Consider the following 24,629-nt stretch of genomic DNA (forward strand, 5'->3'; position numbering starts at 1 on the left):
AGCCACAGAGGGCAGGTACTCGGTGGAAAACTCCAGTGTGTGATTCACCCTCCTCCCATGCCCTCGTCACTCCCCTCCCAAGGTCCTCAGTGTCCAGCCTGGAAGTTGGTGGCTCCCATCCCACTGCTCTGGTAAGAGGGTCTGTACCCGGCCTAAGAAGGAGCCAGTATTGGGGTGGGGGTGAGAGTAAGGGTAAGGGGCTGGCAGCAGGAGGAGAGAGGTCAGGGAGGTAAGGCTGCCCAAGGCAGCAGTTCAGCAAGGCTCTGGGGGGTCTTGTCCTGGACAGTGCCTACTGGGAAGACACTAGTTAGGAGGGAGGGAGGGAGCTGGAGGGGACAGAGAGACAGGGTTAGAAAGCTTGACTTCCAGAGGGTAGATGTGTAATCCTCGTTTATAGACTTTTCAATCTCTCTTGTTGCTTGTGGTATTTCTCTGTTCTCTCTCTCTCTCTCTCTCTCTCTCTCTCTCTCTCTCTCTCTCTCTCTCTGTTTCTCTGTCTCTGTCCTCTCTATGTCTCTGTCTCTCTCACCCCTCTCTCTCAGTCTCTGTCTCTCTCTAGCTCTCTGTTTCTCTCTGTGTGTCTGTCTGTCTCTCTCTCTCTCTGTCTCAGGACCACTGGGTGGGGCTGTGGCAGGGAGAAGCAGGAGTGCTGAAGGTGAGAATTTCCTCTTCCAGGTCTGGAGACACTTACTCACTGGGGAGCAGGAGCTCTTGCTGAGCCGAGAGAGCAGGTGAGTGGGAAGCAGGTGGAACAGCACTCAGTCGGAGTTCCACAGTGTCTGCACCCCTAGGTCTGGAGGACTGAGGGCTCCACCAGAGGCAAGACCTGGCAGAACTGTGTCTGGGCAGGAAACAGGGAACTGCGGTCCTCTGAGGCCACACGGAGGCCACCTTTGGGCGTGCTCCGATGCTATGCTACCAGTCCACTCACTATTCACACGGTGGAATTGCTCAGGGACAACCTTGAGTAGTAGGAGAATCCACAGTTGGGGAACTGGCCCTGAGCAGTGGGTGAAAGAGGCGGGTCATCTGCCTGCCAGGGGAGGGCGGTCGGTTTCCAGGGGCAGGAAGGGTGAGTGGATGGATCTGGAACTAACGGTCACAGGTTGGGGGCGCCGGCTCTCAGGCAGCCAGGGCCAGCAGCCTGAGCTTCCTCTCAAAAGGGGAAGCCACCTGGGCTGGGACTGGGGCTGAGGAGGGGCCGGGGAAGATGCGGGCTACCACTGTGGAGCCTAGCTGCCTACCAGGTGTGAAGGGCTACGAGGAGCCAGGCTTTGGGGGCCATGCACACAGGTATGTGTGTGCAAAGGGACGTGACGGAATGGCACCAGGGTGTGCAGGGGTGGGTGCTGGTATGTGGGTATGGGCTGGAGCAGGGCTGGGTCTCTCTTGTGCTGGGATGGGGGGGGGGAAGGTGTGTGAGCAGAACCCTAGCAGTATGTGGGGGGCAGGGTTTCTGGAGTGCCGTCTAGACCCAGAGCTGACTTCGGTCTAACTTGCCTAGCTCTGAGAGGAGAGTTAAGACTGGACTTTCTAGTCCTTTGAAGACAGAGCCCAGGATACGCTCAAGGGCACCCAAGTATGATGAAGTCCCTCCCCTGCCCCGAGCCTGCCCCAGCCTGGCAAAGCAGGTGGACGACAGCCTGTAGATCTCAGCCTGTAGAGGAGCTTGCGCAGGGGGACAAGTGGCCTTTGCTGTCACTGAATCTTTCCTAGCAAACAGACTAGAGGCGGGAGGGCACGGTGGGGGGCGGAGCTGTCCTTTTGGATTTGTTGTTGTTGTTTTTGTGTGACAAGCTCTGACTGTGTGGCTGGTCTGGCCTGGAACTTAACCACCCTGCCTCTACCCCGAGTTCTGGAGATCTCAGGCATGTGCTACCCCACTGGCCCCTGTGCTTTTACAAGTAAGAAAAAGAAAAAGAAAAGAGGGTTCTGTGCAGCTTGTTTTTATGGCTAGCATTCTCCTGGACAGTTTTGTCCCTGAGTCTAACTTAAACGTCCAGTGCTGTGGTTTCAGCCCTCTTCCCCTCTGCTCACCGAGGCTCTGGTCCCTCTCTTCTTTCGAAGGCCTTTGCTCTCATTCTTCTGCCTCAGTTTCCCACTCTTACCTATGATACAGGTGCCTCTCAAACATCTTTTGCAGAGTTTTTGTTTATTTTTATGTGTATGGATGTTTTGTCTGCATGTATGTCTGAACATTACATGCATGTCTGGTACCTGAAAAGGCCAGAAGAAGGATCCCCTAGGACTGAGGTTACAAGCCGTTATAAGCCACCGTGCTGGGAATTGAACCCAGGTCCTCTGGAAGAGCAGCCAGTGCTCTTAACTGCAGAGCCATCTTTCCAGCATCCGTCTTTTATTTATAGAAAATTCATGCCCATGGCCACTCATCATCTCAGGTTCTCGTTTTCATTTTCATCCTTGAAAAAGCTCAACCTCAGGCCTGGACGGGGTTCTGGGTTTGCTGCCCTGACTCCACTCTCCTCCATCGTCCCCATCATTCATTCCCTCATTCATTCCTTTCCCCACCAGGTCTTCCCCTCAAGCTCTTGAGATCATCTTTATCTTGCAGTAACTGCCAGTGGTCTGGAGAGTGAGGGGTGTCTTCTGCCACCTCCCTTGGGGTTTCTTGCATGTGGGGTTTGCTCTGGGTCCAGCTACCCCAGGGCTTGCCAAGCAAAGACAACCTGTTACGGTCTTTGACACTTCTCTTCACCTTTACCCTCCCCCTCTGCCAATACGCCTGTTGAGAAGGGGTCATTCTCTCTTCTCAGAGATTTAAGGCTCAGGGAGGAGGTCCTATTTGTCTAAGTCACAGAGCAAGAGCCGTTCCTGCCACTTGTTATCTTGGTAAACTGGGTCAGCCCTTCCAGATCCATTTAACTGAGCATGCGCTGTGTGTGTCAGGTGTCATTCCGCCGTCCCCGAGCCCCACTTGCTCATCTGTAATGTGGGTCTAATAGTAACTTAGAGCCTGTCAGGATGAGCTCTGATAGTGGAGATCAAGAACGGTATGTCTTTAGTCCCACGCTGACCCAGATGTTGACCCTCCACTGTTGTAATTAGCAAATCTGAGTGAACTTGGTTTCCTGTCTGGTGCTTCTGTGGCAGCGTTTTTCGGCTCATTCATTAGCCCTTTATTTGTTTGTCGTTTATCATTTGGAATGACTCAGGGGCCACTCTGCAGGGTGCCACAGCTTCAGTTCTGTCCTGGTTCAGGCCTCGTTGACTGCTCCCCGGGACTGAACACCCGGTGGACTGTGGTTCTGCAGCCTGGAGTCCCCTCCCTCTCTGCCTCCTCCTTCTCCCTTGTGTCCGAGGCTGGCGCCCTGCGTTCGCACCAGCTGCTCTCCTTACCCTTTTCCCTACACAGAGGTTGCAGCTAAACTCTGAGTATATCCCAATTCCAGAACCTCGCCCTGCCATGCTTTCTCATTCCTGGGATAGCCTGCACCCTCCAAGTCACCTTCAAAATTTTCCACAACTCTAGCTGGCTGCTGCCCACGCCTTTCTAACGGACCTGGGCTTGGGCTGTTGCCTGGGTTAAAAGGACCAACAAATAAACACACAGTCTTCCTTCATAAAAAGACTCCCTTGTGCTTCCTCAGAGCCCTGGAGGAGTATGGAGTGAGCGGTAGACCTGGTCATTTGATTCCCTGAGTGTCGCTGGAGGTGAGGGCCAATGGACAGTGCTTCCCTGAGAGGCGGGCCACCTCCCCCTTGGCTTTTTACCTGGGAGGAGGGCCAAGTAGTGGCCTCAGTGTGATCAGCTGTGTGGAGGGAGGGACGAGAAAGCAACCCATCGCTTCCAAATGCAATTTACCTCCGGGCAATTGACAAACAGACAAGACGGTCAGAAAACAGACTGTGGCCTATGGAAGCTTAGGGAGTGCTGGGCTTTACAGCTGGACTTTTCAGGGGGAAGGGATTGGCAACAACCATCATGGGCAGCTCCTGCCAGACTGTCCTTGTAAGAGCCAAGCACTCGGCATCTTGAGGTCATGTTGAAATGACCACCATCCAAGTGACCCCTCCTGGCCTCAGGATCCCCAACCTCTCTCAGGACAGACAAAGAAACAGCTTTCCTTGAAGGCCTACAGCTGACCCTGATGCCAAGCCCGTCCTCAGCTGGCCTTACTTAGAGGCTCCACCTTCTTCCCCCTCTTCCAATCAGAGCCCATAATGAACCAGCTCCCATGTTTACCAGGCTTCCATCGATCCCAACTGCTCAGGAAAGCCCCGTGAACCACCTCAGTCACACCTGCCCTTTAACCCCGGCACCCATGGCAGCCTTTGAGCCCTTCTGGTCTAGAGGCCAGAGGCCAGGCTGTTGTTATTCACAGCCTACTGAAGATCTGGACAGAAGGGCCAGCTGAGATGGTGGCAGGTTATAAAAATCAAAAGGGATTTGAGCTATAAGGTCCTCAGTGATGGGGTTTTAATCACAGCTCTACCCGGGGTGGTGCCGGGCCAGTCTCTAACTCCTACAAACCTGCTTTGTCCATTGCTTTGTCTGCCGAAGACTTGGCAAGCTAGAATCTGCTTCCTGTTGGCTCGGCCTCATAACTCTGAGAGCAGAATGTCACTTGAGGCAGAAATGCCATCAGGAGCTTGGGAAGAAAGGTAATATGCCAATAGGAAAGACTGGGCTGGAAGGATCAGGGTGAAGGGAGATGGGTGTGCGAGGTGTGTGTGCGCGCGCGTGTACACTCCCTCTTCTCCCCTCACCAGGTTTCTGCCTCTCACAGTCCTGCCTTACCTTACAGGGTCTCCCTATCCAGTATGGACAGAAAAGTCGCCGTCCATGAAGATGGGTATCCTGTGGTCTCTTGGGTCCCTGAGGAGGGAGAGATGATGGACCAGAAAGGCGAGGACCAGGTGAAGGATCGCGGCCAATGGACCAACAAGATGGAGTTTGTGCTGTCAGTGGCTGGGGAGATCATTGGGCTAGGCAATGTCTGGAGGTTTCCCTATCTCTGCTACAAGAACGGAGGTGGTGAGTTCGTGTTTAGGTGGTGTGGTGGGGTGTGTTAGACTCTACCAGCAGGGCCACCCCTTCCCTGGAAGTGTGGTCAAACGGAGGGGGGCTGCCATGAATCTGGAAGGCTCCTGTTGGGTCCCAGTTCAATCTCTAGCCTCAGTGTCCGTCATTCTGAACTGGGGCTAATATATTATCCAGGGCCATGTGGGATTTAAGTGGGTCAACAAGCAGAAGCGTGGGGCCTGGATTCTTCACTTTACCTCTGATGGATGATAACGACTAATGGGATTCATTCATTCATTCATTCATTCAACTCCTGTGACTGCAGGCCTCTCAGGAGCCAAGGCTCTGCTCTAGAGGCAAGCCAGAACGTGGTCTGTGTGCTGCGTTCGGATAAAGGCTGCAGATCACAGGCAAGAAACACATGTGACCTGTCATGGTGACAAGTTGAAAGACAGGGAGGAAAAGTAGGGAATAGGGAGAGGGACCCTGGGCAGCATCTGAGCATACGTGAAGAATGTGGAGGAGGGACCCTCTGTGACCAATGGGATTTATTCTTGGGTCTGGAAGGTAGTTCTTGCAGAAGTGGCATATTCTTGTTATGATATCAGAACTGTTCCAGGAAGGGGGAAACACATTAGAGATAATTATTGTTTAGAAAAGCATTCTAGACCCTATTTATATTTAACCTTATAAAGAGCTAGCGGGTGTGTCCAGCCCTTTGACATGGGTTAGGCATTGAAGGAGGCAACCTCTTGTGGATCAAAAATAGTTTTTGAAAAATTGTATCTGTACTAAGAGTATGCAGCCTTTTCATATCATTCCCTTGACAGTGCAGCCTAACCTCTTAGGGTGAGCTGGAAGCTGTGGATGGGTCCTGTATCTAGACGGTGCTGTGTCACAGAAGAGGCTTGAGCACAGTGGGGCTGCCATCCAAATGGTCCTGGAAGCAGTCTTCCAAGGCTACCAGGGGCTGACTATGACTGGACACACTGGAGTCCACCTCACCTTTCTTTCCCTCCTCTTTAACATGAGTGACTAAATCAGGCCTTGGCTTCCATCCTGGAGTCACTTGCTTTTGGGGCTCTAGAAAAATAACAAGAAGGACCAGGAGTTAGTTCTTTCCTTATTCTAGATAAGCTGGGAATAGATATATATTGGAACATGATATCACAGATAAACCCAAATGCCATTGTTTTGCTTTAGGCTAGAATTGTTCTAACTCCTTGTGATAACAGGTCTCATGTCCCCCTGACCACAGGCCCTACTTGATGGAAATTCATCTTTTGTTAAAATATGTAGAGAGATTCATTGATTATTTGTTAATAAACACAGTTCTGCAGAGAAAATGGCCTTTTAAGAGAGTAGAAAAATAATAATGTCTAAGGTCATCTCTGGTTGTGAGAGAGGGGAACCACTAAACTTAATCATCCTTAAGAAATGCTTCATCCCGGAGAGAGCCTTCTGTAAGTCTTATTTCTGATGCTGTGGTTCAGAGAAGAGTCAGCGGCCAGGTCATTGCCTAAGGTAGATCAGAGCAAAGGGAGGGAAACTCTAAAATAGCCTCCCGCTGAATCCCCATGTTGGCTAAGGTCCCCGTGGACATTGTCAGGCTGCTTATGTACACAGCTGGGAACACACCATGAGGCTGTGGCCAGGCAGTGTTCCCAGGCAAGGATTAGATCAGCCCATTTGAGGAGAAGACATTTGTAGTGCTGATGTGCTGGGAGCTCAGGAGAGAGCCATGTGCCAAGGGTTCCCTGCATTATATCCAGAGCCAGCTTCCATCCAGTCCCAAGAGGGCCTGAGGAAAGCCTATCTCTGGGTCTCTAGAGCTCCACATCTTCTGTGGGGGTGAAAGCCCACATTCCAGGGCCACAGGAAAGAAGCTCCCACAGCTGGTAGGAAGGCACCTGTGGCCATACACACCCATGGACTTCCTATGAAGGTCCTTCCTTCAAAGTGTGGTATCTGCATACAAGGGGTATTAGTTAGCCTTTATTCATTCAAAAATTTTCTTTTAAATTTATTTATGTTATTTTACATGTGTGACTATTTGCCTGCATGTGTTTATGTGCAACCCCTGTGTGCCTGGTACACACAGAGGTCAGAGGAGGGTGTTGGATCCCTGGAACTGGACTTATGGATGGTTGTAATTCACCATGTGGGTACTGGGAACTGAACCCAGGTCCTCTGCAAGAGCAATACATCTCTTAATGGCTGAGCCATCTCTCCAGTCCCAGTAGCTAACCTTTAAAAGAGATTATGATGCGTGCTATGGCCTGGATGATTTTGAAGATATGATTAATGAAACAAATATAACAGGACAGATGCTATGGTTGCATTCATTGCACAAATGCTATGATTACATGTGAGGTACCCAGAGTAGACAAATTCATAGAGACACAAAGTAGAATATCATTGACAGGGTTGAAGAGGCAGAGTTCATGTCTAATGCATACGGAGTTTCAGTAAGTTCTGGAGCTGGACGCACAACACTGGGAACGCTTTAATGAAAAATTGTACATTTTTTGTACATTTTATGAAAAATGTGTACACTTACACAGTATATACTTTAACATGCACATACACACTAAGAAAAGAGGAATTCCTCAGCAATTATGCCTAAGGAAATGTGTTCTAAGGAACAAACTGAACAAGTATATTAGGATGTGGGTGGTTTTCAGTCTGACAAAAAACTTAATGCAAAACTAAAAGCCCAGTGATAAAATACTAAAAAAATAAGTACCATTCCCACACTAGAACCTTCTACAGGTGCTCAAGTGGTGCCATGTATTTATTGACACGAAGAGGTTTGTGATAAGAATTTTAAAATGGTGGTCAAGGAACAGACAGTACATTGCTTTTGTGAAGGAGCAATGTGTATACGTATAAGAAATCTGGAGGGAGGGCCTGTAATCCCCGTACTGGGGTTCCTGAGGCAGGAGCATCATAAGATCAGGGCCAGGTGGGTGACATAGTGAGTGAGACCTTGTCTAGTGAAACAGAACCAAGCAGATTCTGAAAGAAGAGCTGGAGTACAGCTCCATGGCAGAGCCCTGGCCTGCTGTATATGAGGCCCTGGGTTGTTGTCCTAACATGGTACCCACCACCAAAAGATGAGTAGGAAAACAGGGAAGGGAGGGAGAGAAGGAGGGAGGGAGAGAAGGAGGGAGGGAGGGAGAAGAGGAGGGAGGAGGAAGAGAAGGAGGGAGGGAGGAGAGAGGGAGGGAGAGGAGGAGGGAAAGGAGGAGGGAGGAGAGGGAGGGAGAGGAGAGGAGGAAGGAGGGAGGGTGGAGGTGAGGAGGAGGCAGGCAGTCTTCTGGAAGGCTATACAATGCTCTGTACTTCCTTTCCTTTTGTGCTCCCTGGCTTTCCTCCATGGGAGCGATGACTTCAGAGGCATTATGGGATAGCCACATGTGGTGGTCAAGAACGAAGCCTCAGGGTCAGGATGCCTGGTGTGCGATGTCCTCATCTGTACCTTAGTTCTTGTGTTTTCAACCTGGGCTCAGCTTTCTCAGCTGTCAAGGGGGTGACAGCAGGATCTCCCTGGTGGGAGGTTGGTTTGTGCGGGTTCAATACCGCTGAAGCTTAGAAGAGGCTCCAACACACAAAGCACCAATGAAGCGCTAAGCCACAGAGAAACAAGAATCCTCTCCCCATGAGGGATCTCTTGGCTGAGACCATACCTCTGCAGCAGCTCCACAGGTCCCTGCAGGGCTTGCCACAGGGTCAGCAGATCAAACAATCCCAGGGGTGGAGGAAAGCCCTCTGAAAACTGTTGGTGAGAAAAGAACACTTCCAAGCTGGCTTCATCTGTTCATTTCTAGAATGTAGCCGTCTTGATAGTTTAATAAGCATGTCAAATTATACAGAACACATGTTTTTCTTTCAAAATCACTAATATGTGATTTGATTTGTAAAACACAGTAAACAGTTCATTGATTGGAGCTTCCATCTCAAGATTCATTTCTTTCCCTCCAAAGACTTTGCCTGACTTGGGGCTCATGTCAGGGTCATCCACTGGGCAGAGGAGACACCGTGGGTCTTGGGTGTGTGAGGAAGGAGGCTGAGGGTAGGGATGCTGGAGGGAAGTTCAGGGTCTTGAAGCGGCTCAGACTCTGCCTGTCCTTCCACCAGGAGCGTTCTTCGTGCCCTACTTCATCTTCTTCTTCAGCTGTGGCATCCCAGTCTTCTTCCTGGAGGTGGCCCTGGGCCAGTACAGCAGCCAGGGGAGTGTTACTGCTTGGAGGAAGATCTGTCCCCTCCTCCAAGGTGAGTGCCATCCTTCCCCTCTTCTGCCCGTGGACCCACCATCCTGCCTGCCTCTGTTGCTGCTGCTGCTCTTGCTTCCCGTTCCCAGCTTCCCTCTCCATGCTGTCCTCTCGTGTGCTGTGTGAAAGCAGCCTCTCGAGGCCCAAATCTTAGATGCCCAGGGAGAAGGACGTGTCAAGAGAAACAGGACACAATTATAGGTGCCACATTAGGTGTAGATTTTGGAAGACGCAGCCAGGAACCTGAACCTTAACCTTCATCCGCCCCAAGGAAAGTATGTCTGTGACTCTATGTCACGACCCAAACAGGCTCATGAGCACAGTAATGCTGATGATGGTGACAGCCAGTGTCTGTGGAGCCTGTCTGTGTCAGTGTCCATGTGAGCACTTTACTTGTGTCCCATTACCCAGGCCTCTCATCACTCCAATGACCTCGTTCTACAGATAAAGAAAGCGGGGTCACTCGCTGAGTTTGAACTAGGCCCCCCTGGGCTCTTTTCTTCTTGTCTTTATTTGGGGCAGCGTGCTCTTCTCTGTAGATCTGTGGTGTAGACACAAGCAGCTTTTCATCAGCCTCCTTTAGTGGCTTGGCCAGATCCATGAGCTGCAATGGAGGGCTCCTTGTCTCTGAGACATCCCTTACACCTCAGATGCAGAGAGAAGTCTTTCCTTATGCTAGTCTCTGAAGGACCACCAGCGACCAGGATGTCCCAGTTATTTGTCTAGGAAGGGACCAGATTGAGCGTGTCTGATGAGCACTGGCTACCCTGGCTCCTGAGAAGGCTGCCTGACCAAACACTGGGGAAAGGTGAGGCTGATTGCAAGCTGCACCTCTTGGGGCATTAGCTGGTCTCTTGTAGTATCCAGGAGACCCTTAATGGAGCTCCGGACCAGCAAAGCACTGTAGCTAAGGGCACTGAGAATTTCCATGGCGTGTTTCCGCTGAGGAGCCCAAGTTTTTCCGGTGTCACTCTCTTCCCACACTGGCCTCTGATGCTCTTGCTGAGCTCACCTTGCTCCTTCCTGCTTTGCCGCTTTTCATTCTGCAAGTAATAGATGATGTCATAGAAAAAATAGAAAATGCAGGCAGGGAGAAACAGATAAAGAGATGGGGATAGCGATAGAGATAGAGAGAAAGGGGGTGGGGAGGAAATGTTATCACTGCAATGGGAGGGTGTGTAAGATAATAAGCAACCTGCTTTCTTTAGGAAGATGATATGGGCACATGTGACTGGCAGACTCTGTGTGACATTTTTTTTCTTATGCTGATCTCTTTGACTTTCTTTGCTCCTGAAGGCATTGGCATGGCATCGGTGGTCATTGAGTCTTACTTGAACATCTACTACATCATCATCCTCGCCTGGGCTCTCTTCTACCTGTTCAGCTCCTTCACCTCTGAGCTGCCCTGGACAACCTGCAGCAATTCCTGGAACACAGGTATCTGTGTCAGCCCTGCCATGGGGCCTTGCCCATGAGGTCGGTCCACGGTGGCTCCTGACAGAGGGCATCACAGCCCTTGCCTTACGCTGGAGCTGTGTGGGCTATGCTGTCTGTTCCACTGGCTGGTCTTTCTGTGTAGCTAGAGGCCGCTGGGGGAACGAGTGGGGCTTTTGTACAACCACAGCATGCCTCCATCTAGTAAACATTCTTGGGTACCTCTTACATGTCAAACACTCTGTCGAAACTGAGTAAAGGCAGATAGGACCCCACACTGTCTGACCTGGCTATGGTAGAGGTAGATGAATCAACAAAAGAAGACTCCACCATGATGGGTGGAAAAAACAGGATAGCAATTATAGAAAAATGGGAGAGGAAAGAGCCCATCTTGAGATCAGTACTGGGGAATTCCAGGGACTAGGCTTTTTGTCTGTAGGATGAAAAATCAGAGTGGCACAATGGGCAGGCCAGGGGTAGGCTGTTGATGGGAGCTGCCCACGTGGGCTGTGGCTGTCTGTGCTCTGTGTTGTTCTGGAGGAGGTCAGGGCATTCATAGGAGTGGCCAGACTCACTGGGAACAGGTCCAGTGGACATAGGCTATACAGAGAAGAGGAGCTGGTTCCGCTGATACCCTGACTCCTGAGAAAACTCTTGGGCCTAGAAATAGTGGGAAGCTCTGGCTGCAAGGTCAGAGGGTAAGTACAAGGACATCCATCATTCCTATCTGGTCCCTAACTGATATTCATCCCAACCTTGTCCCCAACAGAGCATTGTGTGGACTTCCTGAACCACTCAGCAGCCACAGGAGTGAACCACTCTGAGAACGTCACCTCGCCTGTCATGGAATTCTGGGAGTAGGTCTTGGGCCTGTTTGCGATATTCCAGGGGCCCTAAGTACAGGGAGCCTGGGTGTCTGGATTGTGCAAGCTTGAACATTGGTGGTACATACTTAAGACTCTGCATGCTTCCTAGCACCCCCCATCCTCTGCCCCAGACCTATATCACCCTTATCTCTAAGTGTAGAGATAAGGGAACCTTCATAGCCAGCCTTGATTAACTATCTATACCTTCATACTTACTATGAGATTTTGAATGTTGATGCATGCTTAAGACTCTGTGCATGCTTTCTAACATTACTTATCTTTTGCCCCCCAAGATCCATATCACAGAGGGATAAGGGAACCTTCACATTCAGTCTTGATTTCCTATCTATACCGTCATGCTTACCCTAAACCTTCACATGTCTGTACAAACTTGCATTTTCCCATCTGCCTCCACTCATTCTCATGACTGTCCTCCTATGCCATTCCCGCATTCCAGCTGTACCCGCACATCCCTGGACACCTGTCCACAGGATGACAGGAACTTTTATTATCTCCTGGCAGCCCACTGCGTGTATCCCTCCCAAACTGGGTGCACTGGTATCTGGTTGGTAGCTTGACACTGAGTAGTATTTGCACCACAGAAATGTGCTCACCATTCTCTCTCCTGTGTGACAATTCACACCTCCACCTCCACAGGCCGTGTACACTTACCTGCTTTTCCTCGTGGTCTACCTGTGCCCTCACACCAATTCACCCTGCACACATTCAGCACTCACCTGTCTACCCATGTCTTCTCACCTGCCCTTTCTGGATTATCTGATCTCTCTCCTATGTATACCCATCTCCACCTTCATCTTTCGGTGACAGCACACTTCATCCCCTCCCTTTGATCCTGTGCCATTGCTGGTCTCCCTCTGCATGTGTGTGTCTATGCTCTGTCACTCACTCCCAGTTTCAACACCTTCACTTTCTTTATCTCTCTGTGCAACAGAAATCCTGGATCAGTTAGAAAGACACACATACATGTGAGGTTACAGGGATTTGGTCTTCTAATAGTCAGGGGCACTCAGAGCACAGGTGGGAATGTGGCATGGCCATGGAGAGGTTGGGGAAGGCAGAGATGTGGAAGCCCTGGGGAGTGTTATCTGTGGGGTCAGCTCTGAATCAGGAGACTTGGTGACAGAGGCAGATTGTCCTCTTCGGCCTTTCAACTGGTTATTTATTTTCCCCAATTTCTTAGGAGACGGGTACTGGGTATTACATCGGGCATCCATGACCTGGGGTCCCTGCGCTGGGAGCTGGCCTTGTGTCTTTTGCTTGCCTGGATCATCTGCTACTTCTGCATCTGGAAGGGGGTCAAGTCCACGGGCAAGGTAAGGTATCCTGGCTCCTTATGAGTACTTACAGTCATAGAATCCTCAGGGACACTTGAAAGGGTCCCTCAGGAGAGTGGAAAGAAAGAACAGTTTGAGAGAGATACATATAAGAATAGATGAAGTTGCAGGAACATGGGGCTTAGCTCAAAATGAGAGGAGACTTTTTCCACCAACAGGTTTCAAAAGACCTGTTTATCTAAGCAATGTTTAGAGCAAACTAAACCATAAGAGTCCCACTTTTGGAGCTCATTAGTTTCCAAGCTGTCAGCAATATGGCGGGCAGGCCTCTGACTCTTCTTTGCACGTGCGCATCTGTGTATCTGTCTCCATTATGTATGACAGGGCCACATATTCTTATGACTTGCCTGTTGTATTTAAATGACACATGAAGAAGAGTTTCCATACAAATTAGCAAAGAGAGCCATCTTTGGGGTAAGTGCCAATCAGTGAAGGGGCTTAAGCCAAGAAGTATGGGCATCAGTGGGCTCATCCTAGAGCGAGATCTCAGATCTGGGCCTCATTTCCAGTCCAGAGAACTGGGGATGGTGTCTCACACTTTTCAAAATCAAGAGTGGCAGGTTCCGAGTGTTCTGATTGCCCTTGTGACTGTCCTCCCTTACGGGGTGATGGGTTGATTTCAGCGTGGAGTTGGAGAGAGTGAAGTCAGGGTGGAGAGTGGCGGCAGGAACCCGAAGCTGCTGGTCGTCACACAGTGCCAACCAGGAAGCAGAGGGTGTGGGTGGGAAGCAGAGCTGGGTTGTAACAATGCCCACCCTGGGCTAAGGCCCTTGTCCAAAAGTCCCAGAACTTTCCAGGCTAGCACCACTAGTTGGGGACCAAGCATTCAAGCACGCAAGCCTGTCAGGGACACTTCACAACTAAACGGTGCTACTCCTCATTCCTTGGGCTGTGGTCAGGAAAAGTAAAGATGAGGAGGATGGGGGTGGTGGTGACGATGCTCTGACAGACACACATGGTCAGGGCAGCATGGAGTCCCTTTGAAGTCTCTTAGGCGTTCAGGCCATTGCTGCTGCTCCAGTCATGACCTGGAAAAGAACAGTCTGGGTTGCCCACAGGTTGCCAGACAAACCTGGCCGCCTTCCTCCTGGAGAGGCACCCACGCTCAGGGGTTTGGGGGAGGGTACCCAGGATGGTGAAGGGAGGGGGCCAGGTTCCGGACTTGACGTGGCCTTTGAAAGGTGGGCTGGGAGCGTCTTCCTTCCCTGCTTGCACACTCCCCTCCTCCCCTCCCTGCTGATATATATCACTCTGCTGGGGAGTAAGAGCCACTGGAATGTGTAAAGGGAGGTGTGGAAATTTTCGTGTGCTCGCCAGCAGCTGTCTGTATGAAAGTGGAGGTCTGATCTCCTGTGCTGAATGCAATGGTGTGACCTGCTCTGCTTGGGGACAGGTGGAGGAGGCAGGGCAGAATAACCATTGGAGACTCCCTGCCTCCTTCTGCCTTCCCCTGCCTCTCCCCTGCCTCCCCCCCACTACCCCCTGCCTCCTTCCACCTCCTCTCCCACTTCCTCTTCTCCTCTTTGCCTCTCCCCTGCCTCCCTCTGCCTCCCTCTGCCTCCCTCTGCCTCCCCTGCCTCCCCTGCCTCCCCCTGCCTCCCTCTGCCTCCCCTGCCTCCCCCTGCTTCCCTCTGCCTCCTCTGCTTCCTCTTACCTCCCCTTGCCTCCCCTGCCTCCCCTTGCCTCCCCTGCCTCCCCTGCCTCCCTCTGCCTCCCTCTGCCTCCCCTGCCTCCCCCTGCCTCCTCCCTCCCTCCTCCCTCCCTCTGGGTAGCCATGCCAGGAGTGACTTTGGCCTGTTTTCCCTCCAGGTTGTCTATTTCACAGCCACTTTCCCCTACCTGATGTTGATTATTCTCCTCATCCGGGGCATCACCCTTCCTGGAGCCTACCAGGGCATCGTCTTCTACCTGAAGCCAGACTTGCTGCGCCTCAAGGACCCCCAGGTGGGAACCGCCCGCGAGGGGACTGTTAATGGAGATGTGCCCTCACCAGACTAGACTGTACTTTCAAAGTCTTCCCTTGATTTTCCTGTGGCCTAAGAGAAACAGACGTGTACTGGAGAAGAATTAGATATCTTAGAAGAAAACTGTGAGAAAGGACAGGAAGGCTCCTAACATCCATCACCACTATTAGCATTTTAGTCTGCTCCTCACTCCCAGGTAGTGTGCATGTGTGAACACAATTGAGATAATTTTACTTAGAGAAGTAGATCCTTCTGATTTAAATTATATTATGAACCTTTCCATGCCATTAAATTCACTTTTAAATGTTACCTCAGCATCTGTATAATATTTCCTCCAAACATAATTTATTCAACAAAAATATCCCGAGGGCCTCTTAATGGCTAGGAACAGTCTGTTGCTGGGGTAGAACAGTGGAGCAAAACAGGCCATCTCCCTGCCCTGCTGAACCCTGAGCCCTGACCTCAGAAACTGAGGCAATGTCTACATTTTAAATAGACACGGTCTATCAGTATCTGAGGGTGATTGTCCATGACACTATACCCATAGGCTCTCAGATCTCTCGTTAGAAATGGTGTAGTATTTGTGTCTGACTGAAGCTCATCATACCACACCCATTGAATTATCTCTAGATTTCTTATAACACCATAATATCAGCTTTCTATAAATAGGTGTTCTATTGTGTCCATACAGGGAACAGTGCTAAGAAAAAGACTGGTCCTTGTTAGGACAGGTACAATTTTTTTCTGAATATTTTTCCACCTGAGGGTTGGTTAATGGCCACCACCCCCATCCTGTGTGTCTGTCAACACAGGCTGCCTGGCTGGGGAGTGTATACCCCATGCCTGACTTTTTAACCTGGCTACAGCGATTGAATTCAGAGTCTCAGGCCAGAACCACTACCCCACCCCTCAGTTAGAATTGATTTTACTCTTTGGTAACTTTGCAGACCCAGAAGTCACTTACCACTTTAAGGTTTAGTTTATTGATCACTGCAGATGGGGCTGGGCATTTTCTCATGAATGTATTGGCCATTTGCATTTCCTCCTCTAGGACTTGTCCGAGCACAATTTTTTTTTTTTTTTTTTTTTTTTTTTTTTTTTTGCTTCCACCAAGAGGTCTTGGTGGATTTCTTTCTATTTTTATGAGGTAGCCAGGTCATAGTTCAAGAGGTGCCATGCAGACACACTGGCGGAAGCAATGCCAGGGACCCTTCACTTTACCAGGTCCAGGTACACCTGGCTCTGTCGAAGCTGCCTGGAATGAAGCAGCCTACACACACTTGATGCTTCCTGAGTAATCGCTGAGCCAAACTGAAAATGGGTCCTGCCCGTGAGAAGGTGGCTGTGGAGAAAGGGGAGGGCTAGCTCCTGGGGAGCAGGATGCAGACATGATAGATACTGGGTGGGACAGTAAGAGGTGGGATGTGCTGTAGTGAGGGGCTGCATTCTGCTAGCCGCAGCTCCCAGCCCTTGTTGCCTCTACCCTGCTACTTTCTTGGGCCTCACGTAGGTGTGGATGGATGCGGGCACCCAGATCTTCTTCTCCTTTGCCATCTGCCAGGGGTGCCTGACGGCCCTGGGCAGCTATAACAAGTACCACAACAACTGCTACAGGTGAGAGCTGCTGGGTTGGGCAGGCAAGGGCAACCCTGCCTCTCTGGGAGCCGAGCAACACCTGTGCGGATACCTTTCCATGACCCAATTTCTTCCGCCCCTTTCCTGGTCCCCTCTTCCCCTGACATCTGGTGTGTCTGGTTTTTTTTGCTATACCACGCTCCTTGCTTTCCCATTTTTCTTCTGGATTTCTCCATTTCTCTTCCTCTTTTGCTTTCTGCCTTTTGATCTCTCCTTCTTGGATTTTCTCTTCTCCGTTCTCTTTTCTGCCCCTTCTCTGTCTGACCTCATTTATCCCCACAGGGACTCCATAGCCCTCTGCTTCCTGAACAGTGCTACCAGCTTCGTGGCTGGGTTTGTCGTCTTCTCCATCCTGGGCTTCATGTCTCAAGAGCAGGGAATACCCATTTCTGAAGTGGCTGAGTCAGGTAGGGGACACTCTCCACACACTTCCCTGGACTCTGGGAAGGAGAGTCAGGGAACACAGAGATCCCTCCTGCAGATAGGGAGAAGTTCCAGAAACCAGGGGTAGGAGCCTTTTTAGCTTGGGGTGTGTGTGTGGGGGTGTTGTGTGGCATAAATGAAGCTTCTAGAACTGTGGGATAGAAGAGAAGAGAAGAGGGTGGGAAGAAGAGGGGGAGAGCAGGAAAGAGAGAGATAGGGCTGAAGGAGGAGAGAGAATGCAAGCATATATGAGGCTTTGTCCCGAGGTAGAACACAGAATGAATGTACTTGCTTTCCTTAAATAGCTCACCCACATGTCTGCACACCGAGGCTCACAGATGCACGAGATGCCCACAAGTGCTCACTCACATGTCTGCACACTGAGGCTCACAGATGCACGAGATGCCCACAAGTGCTCACAGGCACACATAGGTGCTCACAAGCATGTACTCATGTGGACACTCAAAAAAAAAAAAAGCTCAAGATTCATACAGATGTTCACAGATACTCACAGACACACAGAGACACACGTAGATCACAGAAGTACATACAGACACAGACACTCAGTGACATATGGAAGTCACAGACATGCACATTCACAGATGCTCACAGAAGCACATAGATATATTTAGTCATTCACAAAGAATCACATGTGTAAATGCACACACACACACACACACGCATGCACACACGCATACTCAGACTTTCATAAATGAACACAGAAGCACATAAAAATCCCTGAAGTCCACACTCATAGATGCTCACAGATACACATCAAGGCATGCACAGACAGGAACAGATGCTAACAGACAGGCATAGATTCTCATAGACCCTATAGATGATCATAGACACAGACACTTTTGTATAGACACTCACAGTATACACAAAACCTTCACAGAGGCCCACAAAGGCTCGCGGGAGATCCTCACAGACACAAGTTTCCAGACACACATGCACACACAGAAGTTCACAGACACACATAGACACTCACAGCCTTTCACAGACACTCATTGGCACTTGCAGGCATGCCAAGATGCATAGAGAGGGCTCCTCTTCAGGTAGCAAGTGGTTTGAAGTACAGCCGCTGTATTGTGTCCCTGGCAGGTCCTGGTCTGGCCTTCATTGCCTTCCCCAAAGCTGTGACAATGATGCCTTTGTCCCAGTTATGGTCCTGCCTTTTCTTCATCATGCTCCTGTTTCTAGGGCTGGACAGCCAGGTATGGAACCTTTGTCCTGGGTCCCTCTTTCAGGTATCACTTTTCCTCATGTACCTTCTCCCTGACCATGGACCAGAGGCCTCACTCTGGTTCAAGTCTTTTGCCTTGGGTTCTGATGGGTGGCCCCAGGCCTCCAGAGCTCCTGCTCTGAAGGGGCTTGCCATTTTTCTCCCAGAGTTGAGCCTTCCCCTGTACACGGGCACTCTCCCAGATGCTCTACAGAGGCTCATCTCCAGCCTCATGGTCCAGCCCCATCCTGTAGCCTTGGGGTACAGAACCTCTCCCCGATTTTAACCTTCCCTACTGGGATTCCTTCATAGGAAGTTGTAGCTGAGGGAATGGCTGGCTTGCCACTGTCCCTGCCCCCTGCATCAGTGTAGGCAAATAGAATGATGCATGGCAGGGTCATGTGGGGGTAGCGCTGGGGAAGACCCAGGCCCTGGCTGGATAGCTGTCTCATTCCTGTACTCTCCTGGCCCACAGTTCGTCTGTATGGAGTGCTTGGTGACCGCTTCCATGGACATGTTCCCCCAGCAGCTCCGGAAGGGCGGCCGGCGTGAGCTGCTGATCCTGGGTGTTGCAATTGTGTGCTACTTGATGGGGCTTCTTCTGGTCACTGAGGTGAGAGGCAGGGTGGGACTCCTGACTCTTCAGAGTCATTCCTTCCTTCTGCCCGGGGGCTCACGCCCTCTCTGCTCCCTCATGGTGAGGTCGAAGGTCCCACTCACTAGACTCTAAGTGCTGGCAATGGGAGCCACACACAAAGTGCCCTAAGACAAAGGAGACTGAACGGGGTCGGTGATATCAAAGTCTGGAGCTATTCTGGCTTCCGTCAAATGCATGAATCTGCCTGTGACACTGTCTGGCACGTTCCCTTTTGTGTCCCACCTCCCTTTCCATGGGTCACTTGGCCCGGAGGCAGATTTCCCTCTGTGATGTCAAGGAAGGCTGTTTCTGCTCCTCGTCCCTTTCCCCATTCAGCCAATCAGGCTTTCTCTTGAGTTTGACAGGTGTTCAGGCTAACATCCTTCCTTAGGCTTGCAACACAGGAGAGGACTGCCATAACCCAAAAGGAACAGACTGAGGGGCACCAGTTCCACCAAGAAGGGGATACTGTGCAGACAATATACCACAGGTCCCCCACCCCCAGCACCTTGAGGATATCAGAAATTATTGTCCCAAGGCTGATGGTAGCTCCTGATAACAGAACTAGGCAGAGCAGATCCTGGTAGCTGTCAAACGTTTCTCCTGAGCAGGGCAGGCCAGCACATCTCACTCCTCCCCAGAACTCAGCTCCCTCTTCCTCCACAGGGCGGGATGTACATCTTCCAGCTCTTTGACTACTACGCCTCCAGTGGCATATGCCTGCTCTTCCTGTCCTTGTTTGAGGTGGTCTGCATCGGCTGGGTATACGGTGAGTGGGGCAGGTGGCTATGGAGCAGGAGCGAGATGCTCTGAGGCTGATTGCGGGCAGGCTCTGTCTTGGTCTGGCTGCTCTGATTCCTATTTCTAGGAATGTCAGACATGGCCTGGAGGCCCGATATCTCTCTTAGAGTAAAGGCAAGGACAAAGCAGGCTTCCTTCCTCAGCGGAATCCCAGTCACAGGGGACATTTAGGGCCATTTGGCCTGACCCCTCCCCCCACAGCCACCCTCAAATTCCTTCATTCCCTTTCCGACAGCCAAGCCACTCACGCAGGCTTTGTTGAACACCGGAACACGGCGCGGCTAGTCCTCACGCTTTAAAAGCCGTTTCCCCCACCGTTGCTGTTACACGTTGCTTTCTTAGAGTGAGGTCAACTCTGTCGTGTCGTGACTTCCAGGGATGGCCTGGACCCCACAGCGCTGAGATCACTAAGTAGCAATCTCAGTGCCTCATTGTCGAAGCCACTGCCATGCCTGGCAACAGGCGGGGTTCCGGGCACTGCGCTTTGCAGGTCACATGCCACTGCGAGATCTGCAAATCGGCCTCATGCAGTGGAAAGAAGGCTCAGGGCAGATGCTCTCTGCCTGAGCTCACACAGCTACTAAATGGAAGTGTCGTCTCCTTTCTAGGTCTGTGGTCTCTGCCACAGGTCAGGGACAGAGTGCTAACATCCCAAGGCTCAGGGCAGAATGAGTAGCCACCTCATATTAGGGTCTCAGAGGAAACCTGAATGAGAAGGTTCTTACTTCGTAACCCTGGACTTCCTGCGGTGTCCTTTCCTGGCCTTGGAGCTGGCTTCCACCTTCCCACCCTAAGCATTCGATATCTGCCTGAGTCTCCTCCAACTCTTGTACTAACGGCTCTCATCAACTCATCCAAGGAGGTGGAGGAAGCTGATATGTCACACCTCCTGGCAATACTGGGCTTGGAACTTTGGCCTTTACCAGTCAGAGCTGTGGCCCTTTAAGGGTTGGCATTCATGTGTCAGTGTCAGTGGGAAGGCAGTGAGCTGGGGTGAGAGGAGTCCCCTAGACATGGCTGCCAGTGAGAGGTTCTTCACATCCAAGGAGACTGGTTCTGCCTGAGATGAGGGCCAGTGTGAAAGCTGACCTAAGCAAAGCCAGTCAGCGTCTTCACTAAGCACAAACCAACCTGGCAGGGCTGAGCGTGAGGAATCCACAGGTCGGGAATCAGGCGCACAGCTCTATTCTAGTACTTTTCTCCCTTCTGTGGTGCGGGGCAGTAAGGATGTGCTGGTATTGGCTCCTTTAGGCTTGTGTATTCCAGTGTGCATAGGACAGACGCTGTTCGTCCTTAGACAGGCCAGCAGAGGGGGTTCCAACAGCTTGTGGGTGGCAGCTCCTGCCAACATCACTGCTCTGTGGCTGGGAGGGTGGCTCCGCATCTCTTTACCATCTTTATCACAGGCAGCGCTGGGGGGAAGTGAGGGGTCTTTCCCAAAGGTCAAGAAGTTGTTTTCACCTCTGGTTCTCACCCTTTCTGGCTCAGGGGCCGACCGTTTCTACGACAACGTTGAGGACATGATTGGCTACCGGCCATGGCCCTTGGTGAAGATCTCCTGGCTCTTCCTGACCCCTGGTCTTTGCCTGGTACATACCCATTGTTCCTTCTCCCTCTTGTTTGTAGAAGACTTGGGATCTGAGGATTCTTTCCTGCCTGAGCAGAGGGGTTGGACCCTGCTCTCCCTTCTCTCCTGGGCCTCTCATCCATCCTCCTTCATCTAGTCTCCCTTCTGCTTCAGCCCTCCCTCACAGCCCTACTTCTTCCTGATAGGCCTTTCTCTGTCTGCCTTGAGCTCTAATTTAACCCCCATACCCACCACCTGTGACTGATGACTCAATGACACTGTCCTACCTCAGATGCCCCTCAGTATGGTTGGGTGGTTCTCTGTCCTTGGCTGTTGGTGTAGCCAGGGAAGGACTCTTGGTGGCCACTGTCTTATCCTGCCCCTCTACCTTTTAGGCCACATTCATCTTCTCCTTGAGCAAGTACACACCTCTCAAATACAACAATGTCTACGTGTACCCTTCTTGGGGATACTCCATTGGATGGCTCTTGGCTTTCTCCTCCATGGCCTGTGTGCCACTCTACATCATCATCACCCTTCTGCAGACCCAGGGTTCCTTCAAGAAGGTAGGTGGTGGTGGAGGTGAGCCGGTGGAGAAGGCCCCTGAGGGAGGCTTAGGCCAGGAGCATATACCACTTCCCCACATAGGAATGCCTTGGGGCTACATGGAGACCTTAAAGGCCTTTGAAGAGCAGGCCTCTGGAATCCTAGGTTGTAGAATCTGACATCAGGCTGATCTCAAAGGCTAGCTAGTCAAGAGCAAACTGCTTAATGGTTGAGGGAAAACAAGGACCAAAAAGCCAGATGTAGAAGGGTTAAAAAGAGCACACACACATCCTGGATCTAGGAGAACTGCCAAGCACACCCTGGCTCCTGGCTTCTTTGCTTATTGTAGCCCCAAGTGGGGTACAGCAGATGGCTCCTGTGTAGTTTGGGGTATGCCTTTCCTGGAAGAAGCCATTGCCAATGACCCATAAAGACATTAAATATGTCTGTCAAAGTCAGACTGTCCAATAGTAATAGAGAGCTGATCTACAGTAGTTTAAGCAAATGGGCTTCTTGAATTCTTATGTATCAGGAAGGTTAGAGATGGGGGCTGCTGGTGTTTGGTTTGGCTGCGGAGAGGCCACTGGGGTCCAGACTCTTCCTGTATCCTCATACCTGCATCCTGAGCATGTCTCTCCATTGTCCTGCTTACTACTTCCTGGTCACAGTGAGGTTGTCAAGATTCCCAATTCCCATCATCACAGCTATATTCAGGGCCAGAAAGGGGGTGGGTGGGTTGACACACCAAAAAATAACATAATAATGTGGTAGTACTACAGATGACTGGGAAAATACTTAGCAGGGCATATAACAATGGTAATTAGAAGGATAATAATGACAATCATGACATTTATCACTTGCCTTGTGATAGGAACTGTACCATAGGTGTTGTTGTTACCCCCATTTTACAGATGAGGAAAGTGAGGGGACTAAAGGGCTGGAAGAGTTATGTGAGTTACCTGGGATTGCTTAGGCAGTCTAGTCAGAACTGGAACTCAGGAGTTCACACTCTTAATTACCTCTCATTGTCCATTTTCATCTCAGAACCATCCTTCATTTAGCCCCAAGTGTCTGGCTTTGTGCCTGAGGACACCCCCACAAGAGCATCCTCCTGCTCACCCCCAGTGCTCATTCACTTCCTACTTCTCTTCTCCACAGCGCCTTCAAAGACTCATCACACCGGACCCCAGTCTGCCCCAGCCAGGGCGGCGTCCACCTCAGGATGGCACTTCTGCTCAGAACTGTTCGCCCTCGCCAGCTAAGCAAGAACTCATTGCCTGGGAGAAGGAGACACATTTGTAGGACGTGCCAGAGGCCAGGTGGCTCCAGAGCCAGGGGCCTGGTCAAGGCTACCTCCTCCCAGGGATAACCTCTGCCTCCAGCTTGTTGAGACCTTGGAGGTCTCCGGACACCCCCTGGCAGGAACCACTCTTCTGTTCAGCTGGAACAGCTTGTCAACAGCTTGTCACTTCTCAGTCCTTCCCACCCGTGCTCCAGGAAGCTGTGTTTGCCATGCACTTTGAACTCAAAACCCTGACTTTTTGGATTAAAAACTGAGAACCGGACGAAGTGACGTTTTCAAGTTCACACAGCTTGTCAGAGCCCGAGACCCTCTGCTACTCCTGTGCTGGGGCTTGTGAGCCTCCAGACTCACCCCTGCCTCAGCTAACAAGCCTGTCTGGATCACCTGCCACTGCCCATGTGCCTCTTCCTTGTCTCCATTTCAGCTGTTTTGTGGGAGGGAGGTCACCTGGAGGTGCTCTGGAATGGGGACAGACCTTGTTAAGTTCCTTTCTAGCCTCTACCTACCAGACTTCTCCGAGTTTTCCTCCTTCTCTTCCTGGGTGGTAGGTCTGCAGGCAGGAACTGCCCCCACCCACATACACAAAACACACACACACACACACACACACACACACACACACACACACACAGCCCTCCCTCTTTTCCCTACCTACTTTTCCTCTGGTCCCTTCCCAACCATTTCTTCCCACTTGCCAACTCATATAACACATAGCCTCTGGCTTCTGAGGCTCCCAGGAAGGTAGGAGGTGAATGAGTTCATGGTGGGCTTTCAGAAGAGAAGGAAAGAGAGGGAATAGGGCACCCAGGACACTGGGCACAGGACCCCACACCCAGGAAAGGATGCAGAGATAAGCATCCCCCAAAGACAATGCCCAGTGGCTAGAGTAACAATCCATGGCCTGGCCAGTGTGGCTCTATTCAGACAGCCTCTAGGCTGTCCTCCCAGCATCCCCACGTTCACCCAGCTCTGTAAGACTTCTCCTTTTGAGAAGGAACATCTGTGAACTCTGAGTACTTCAGCTGCCCTGGCTCCTGGCAGCCCCTTTGGTCTTCTCCTAGGCTGCTATGTGTACCTTGCTAATTCTCATTGGACCAGCTAGTGAGAAAAATAGGAGGTCTAAAAGAGGGATTTTTAGAAACGCTGCTGCAGCTGCTGGATGCTATGACAGGAAGTCCAGGTTCCTGCTGTGGGGCCAGTATGGCGCTCTTTCCTGCCACCTGGTGGCAGAGCAAAGCAACACCCCCTTTTGTTTTTGCCAGTACAGCTTGGAGAGCATCCTTAGAAATCAAGCCAGGTGCCTCCTCCTTGGCACTCATCTGCCACCTGGACCATGGAAGGTAAACTGTCTGTGTGGATATCCCCGCCTAAGAACTGTGTTCTTGGCCTCTCTTTTGCCTTCACCTTCTTGGGCACCTCTAGGGCTCTCTGACTCTCGCTTGCTCCCTCCCCCCCCATTCCAAGGGACTGGCTGCCTTTACCACTCTCTGCTCACACATGTCTAGCACCCTGGTGACCAAATCCACATGGCTTCCTTGTTGATTTAGCTGCTCAATGAAGTAACAAGGGCCGATTGGATCTGACAGGGATGAGAAGCTTCCTAACTACCCATGGA

General features: G+C 51.1%; 1 protein-coding gene across 1 annotated transcript; it reads left to right on the forward strand.

Moving 5' to 3' along the window:
- The first annotated feature begins 4,597 nt into the window (after positions 1-4,597).
- Slc6a12 (solute carrier family 6 member 12) lies at positions 4,598-23,189 on the forward strand. The gene is made up of 15 exons (XM_059256875.1): positions 4,598-4,623; positions 4,767-4,996; positions 9,125-9,259; positions 10,555-10,695; positions 11,462-11,549; positions 12,760-12,892; positions 14,723-14,857; positions 16,388-16,491; positions 16,795-16,919; positions 18,040-18,152; positions 18,636-18,773; positions 19,464-19,566; positions 21,087-21,187; positions 21,561-21,731; positions 22,870-23,189. Exons 1-15 carry the CDS (start codon positions 4,598-4,600, stop codon positions 23,011-23,013), a joined length of 1,887 nt encoding a protein of 628 aa, XP_059112858.1. The 3' UTR covers positions 23,014-23,189.
- Positions 23,190-24,629: the final 1,440 nt, after the last annotated feature.

The sequence above is a fragment of the Peromyscus eremicus genome, chromosome 3, assembly GCF_949786415.1.
Source record: "Peromyscus eremicus chromosome 3, PerEre_H2_v1, whole genome shotgun sequence".
Classification (NCBI taxonomy): Eukaryota; Metazoa; Chordata; class Mammalia; order Rodentia; family Cricetidae; genus Peromyscus; species Peromyscus eremicus.

What these genes read in the sequence shown, in the direction of transcription:
- Slc6a12 (XM_059256875.1), top strand. Translation starts at nt 4,598, where the DNA reads ATGCCATCAGGAGCTTGGGAAGAAAG. An exon ending in GATCTGTCCCCTCCTCCAAG is followed by an intron (nt 9,260 to 10,554) that starts GTGAGTGCCATC and finishes TTGCTCCTGAAG; the next exon opens with GCATTGGCATGGCATCGGTG. An exon ending in CCTGTCATGGAATTCTGGGA is followed by an intron (nt 11,550 to 12,759) that starts GTAGGTCTTGGG and finishes CCAATTTCTTAG; the next exon opens with GAGACGGGTACTGGGTATTA.